This window comes from Gossypium hirsutum, chromosome A04 (genome assembly GCF_007990345.1).
Source record: "Gossypium hirsutum isolate 1008001.06 chromosome A04, Gossypium_hirsutum_v2.1, whole genome shotgun sequence".
Taxonomy (NCBI): Eukaryota; Viridiplantae; Streptophyta; class Magnoliopsida; order Malvales; family Malvaceae; genus Gossypium; species Gossypium hirsutum.
The window spans coordinates 69,247,407-69,252,551 of record NC_053427.1 but is presented as its reverse complement, the minus strand read 5'-3'; the positions used below and the strand labels follow the sequence as shown (position 1 = coordinate 69,252,551).

The 5,145-nt window shown below is 33.2% G+C and overlaps 1 protein-coding gene across 1 annotated transcript; it reads left to right on the top strand.

Annotated features, from left to right (window-relative positions):
• Positions 1-1,867: 1,867 nt before the first annotated feature.
• Positions 1,868-4,159, top strand: LOC107948336 (60S ribosomal protein L4). Its single transcript, XM_016882838.2, has 2 exons — positions 1,868-3,122; positions 3,824-4,159. Exons 1-2 carry the CDS (start codon positions 2,019-2,021, stop codon positions 3,935-3,937), a joined length of 1,218 nt encoding a protein of 405 aa, XP_016738327.2. The 5' UTR covers positions 1,868-2,018; the 3' UTR covers positions 3,938-4,159.
• The last annotated feature ends 986 nt before the right edge of the window (positions 4,160-5,145 follow it).

Below are 5,145 nucleotides of genomic sequence, written 5' to 3'. Positions count from 1 at the left end.
GTATTAGGGACAATGTGATTGAGTTTGAATGATGATTGCATGAAATTTGAAAATGTATGTGAAATGAATGTTTAATTGTTTTATAAGTTTGGTAATGCTCCGTAACCATATTCCGATGTTGAATACGGGTTAGATTACCCACGCCGTCCTGCATTGACAATAATACTCATGCCAATCGACCATTTTTCACTAATTTTAAATTTATGTAACATACACATATTCCGAAATATATAGATATAAATATATATAAAAGGGCATAATAATTGTTTAGGGCTTGAAGGCGTATGTGTTGTACAGTGATTGAATTTAGAATTGATGTTACCTAAAGGGTTGATATCAAGGTCTTTACCATTTCACTCAAGATTTAGTTGACAGTTTAAATTTATTTTTAAATATGTGAAATGTGGGATATACTGCTCTTCTCCCTCCCCGTATGAAATTATATCCTATTAATCAATATTTTATTTATTTCATTATAGTTGTTTATTTTAAAATAAATATTTTTGGTAGATCTTTTTAGCAATTTTAAAATGTGTTTGTTTCGTCAAAAATGATTTATCGAAAATAATTTTAATATTTTTTTATGTTTGTTTTATGAAAAATAATTTAGTCAATAAAAAATAACTTACTAATTAACGAAAAATAATCCATATTTTCTAAAAGTTAGACTTCTTATTTTGAAGAGCATGAATCATTTAAAAAAAACTTATAAATAACTTGATTTTTATATAAAATCTAATTTGAATAAAGTTGAATATTATTAGAATAAACTTTTATTTTGAAATTTTAATATATCTAAAAAAATAAAATATTATAATTTTTAATATTATTAAACATACATATTTATATTTAATAATATTCTAATAAAATTATTTAAAATTATAATTATAATTTTAATAATAAATTTTGACATTAAAAATAATTTTAAATTTAAATATATACTTAATATTTTATATTAATATTTTAATAATATATACTAAAATTTATAAATATTTAATAGGAAATATTTTTTTTAGATTATAATAAATTTTTTAAACTATAAAATGCATATTATAATTTAAATTCCACTTAGCTTTATGCATCATTTCGAGCTCCAATGCATTGTTATCCATTTATTTATATAATAATAACTTCATTTTTTTTTGTAATCACATGTGTGAGTTTAAGATCAATTCAATTCGGGTTGAAGTGAAATTCAAATAAAACATTCCCAACAATGAGGACTACGAGAGTCAAGTTTAGTCCAAATATTTGGGAGGAAGAACTCTACTTTTACTTCTCCTAACCATCTATTGGTACTTCAAATTAAATTTTAATTAGACATTGATTATTATTAAATGTATACGAGATATTAGTTATTATAAAATATTATCTTATTACAAAATAAATTTTTGCTGTCAAATAGAAATATTTCTATAATATTTTGTAACAAATATGATTTATGTTATATTTATTTCATTGAAAATAACTTAAAATCTTTTTACCAAGCATAGAAGTTAGGTGAGATAGTAAGAGTCTCTCCTACCTTAACCAGTGGTCGAGGGTTTGATCTTCGCTCTGGGTATGGAGCAACTTTAAAATTTGTGACCAGCATTTATCCCCTTAATGGACCTATAGAATGTGGAAGATTGGTTACAAGACTAGCTCGAGTGGATGCCTTAAAAAATGAAAAAAATACATTTATTAAAAGCATAAAATATTTTATGCAAAATTATTCAAACATGAGAAGATATTAAAATTTTTAAAAAAGTAATATATTTTTTAGAAATAATTTTTAAGGAAAGAAACAAAAATAATTAATTAATTTGGACGGGCTGTCCTGTGATGGACCCATAAAGTACATTAAGCTTTGAGTCAGAGTTATTATATTCGGGTCAGCAGCCCAAAATTTGTTAACCATCGGCTCTTTTCCTAATAAAATAGAATATAAATAATCCATACTTCTCAAAACCCTAGAGCTCCTCCCGTTCTTCATTCTACTCCATCTTCACTCCCCCACGTCCCCCAAACCCTACAAAATGGCCGCCGCCGCGCGCCCTCTTGTCTCCGTCCAAACCATAGAGTCTGACATGGCTACTGATGCCACCCCAACCGTTCCTCTCGCTGATGTGATGAAAGCCTCGATTCGACCCGACATCGTCACCTTCGTCCACGACAATATATCCAAAAACAGCCGTCAACCCTATGCCGTCTCCAAACGCGCTGGTCACCAAACTTCAGCTGAATCCTGGGGTACCGGTCGTGCCGTCTCGCGTATCCCTCGTGTTCCTGGTGGGGGTACTCACCGTGCAGGCCAAGGTGCTTTCGGAAACATGTGTCGCGGTGGACGCATGTTTGCTCCTACCAAGATCTGGCGCCGCTGGCACCGGAAAATCAATGTTAACCAGAAGCGTTACGCCGTTGCTTCCGCCATCGCCGCCTCCGCTGTTCCTTCCCTCGTCATGGCACGTGGCCACCGCATTGAGGCTGTACCGGAGATGCCGCTGGTCATTTCTGATGCTGTTGAGAGCGTTGAGAAAACCTCGGGTGCAATCAAGGTTTTGAAACAGATCGGAGCATATCCTGATGTTGAAAAGGCTAAGGACAGCCAAGGAATCCGACCCGGAAAAGGAAAAATGAGGAATCGGAGGTACATTTCCCGTAAAGGTCCTTTGATTGTTTACGGAACTGAGGGAGCTAAGCTTATTAAAGCCTTCCGTAACATTCCTGGAGTGGAGGTTGCCAACGTGGAGAGGCTTAATCTGTTGAAACTGGCACCTGGTGGTCACCTTGGAAGGTTCATTATTTGGACCAAATCGGCTTACGAGAAGCTGGACACAATTTACGGGTCATTTGATAAGCCTTCTGAGAAGAAGAAAGGGTACGTACTGCCTCGATCTAAGATGGTGAACGCTGATCTGGGTAGGATTATCAACTCTGATGAGGTGCAGTCGGTTGTGAAGCCCATTAAGAAGGAGATCAAGAGGGCACCTTTGAAGAAGAACCCACTCAAGAACTTGAATGCTATGCTGAAGTTGAACCCATATGCGAAGACTGCTAGGAGGATGTCTCTTTTAGCCGAGGCACAACGTGTTAAAGCTAAGAAGGAGAAGCTTGACAAGAAGAGGAAGCCCATTTCTAAGGTATATCAAGTTCGTTTTGTTTTGAATGTTTCCTGAATGATGATAATTGTGTAATGGCTTTGTATGTTTGGCTTCTTAAATTATATGTTTTTGCTTATTACTGCTTCATAATTGTTCCATTAATTGCAATGAATATCGTGGTTGTGCTTATGAGAGTACTCTGTTTTGGTGTAGGCCTCCTAGAAATAGTGTATATAGTTTATTGTACACGTTTCGTTTGTTGAGATATTACCTTTATTGGATGTTGCTTCTTTATACCATACTCGGTTTGCTTGACTAACATTTGGCAGATATTACACTTGTATGAGATATTACACTATCTGGTTTAAGTTTAAACAATTTGTTAAAGTGCATCAGTCAAGTTCTATACTTTATAAGTTTTTATGCATTGATGATTTTATCATTTGTTGATAATTAATTTGGGCATAAAATTACTTGGAATGGCTTTTGTTTTTGCTGCTCTGTGCCTATTGTGATCATTTGTGCTATTCAAATTATACTTGTTTCATTTATTTTTCAATTCTTTCTCAGGCTGGATATATTATCTTATCAATCTTTATATCTGGCATGCCATTGAATGTTTGTTCATGTTTAAGAACTCCTAGTTGTATTATAGATTCTAGCTGTCTTGTTATTTTGTATCGTAATTCTAAGAATCCCTTGTTTTTTTTTTTTTGAATGCTATCTTGTGGACGATTCAGGAGGAGGCAACAGCAATCAAGTCAGCAGGCAAAGCATGGTATCAGACTATGATCTCCGACAGTGATTACACAGAGTTTGAGAACTTCTCTAAGTGGTTGGGTGTGTCTCAGTAATTTTAGTTTTTGATTTAGATATTTGTTGCAGTCAATGTTGTCAACTTTGTTATGGTGTTGTCTTTTTAGTTATTTTGATGTTTTGAGTTGTGGGTGGAAGGAAAATTAGTGAAATATCATGCTCTAATACGCTTCTGTTTTGTCCTCCTCCCCTGTTTTCGCATTCTATGGCTAGTGGAATAGTTTCTATAATATGAGAACAAGAAATTAATCAGTTTACAAGTCTCGTTTGTCATTTTGATATTGAAATGCTTGTTTTGCTTTGGTCTATCCTGTTAACTGGGATCCTGAATAAAGTTTTGATTCATTTCTCATTTTCCTTTTGCTTTGGGGATTAAAAAGTAGACATATTTGACCGTGCATAGGCCTCTTTTTGGTATATGTACCAGGGAAGCCCTTGTACTTGGGTCAAATTGCATTTCGGCCTAGCTTTTATTCCTTTTGAAATGTTCAAATTAGCCTTTTAATTAAAATTTAAATTTTATCCTGGAACATGAAATTATTCTTTTTGATAAACTAAAGAATTGGTCACCTAACTCTGCCTTTTGTTCTTTTTTGGTCTTCAAGCTATTATATTTTTTTCAATTTAGTCTTAAAATATTTAAATTTTTTGAAATTAAAATATTTTAGTTAATCAGTTCTGATTAAGGTTGTTTTGATAAAAATATCAAAGAAATACTTGTATTTAGGGGCTGATTGCATTTGTGCCTTTCTATTGAAAAAATAGAAATGTAGTTTTTATGTTTCAAAAGGTGTAAAGTAGCTTAAATGATGATGTGGTGTATTAATTTAAATGATTAATTATTAATTTGATGTTTAAATTATAGCTAAAATACCCTTTTGATTTTTTTTTAAAGTTTTATCAACAATAATTTTAAAATATTAATCATTAAAATTATTAAATTAGTAAAAGCAAAAGTAGATCCGATGCTGAATCAGATTCAGCAGCAACAGCAATGGCTAGACGAGCATCACGACTTATTCTGTCTTTTGCTTTCCAGGATTTCTCCTGACAAACCCCTAATTTCCCCACTTCTCCCTCTTCCTCTTCTTCTCATCTTTTGACTCGGTCACAATCTTTCTCGGCAGCTCCGGCGTCTAAACTGGCGGTTTTTGTAGACAAGAACACTCGCGTCATTTGCCAAGGGATCACCGGAAAGAATGGCACTTTACACAATGAACAAGCCATAGAATATGGCACTAAGAAG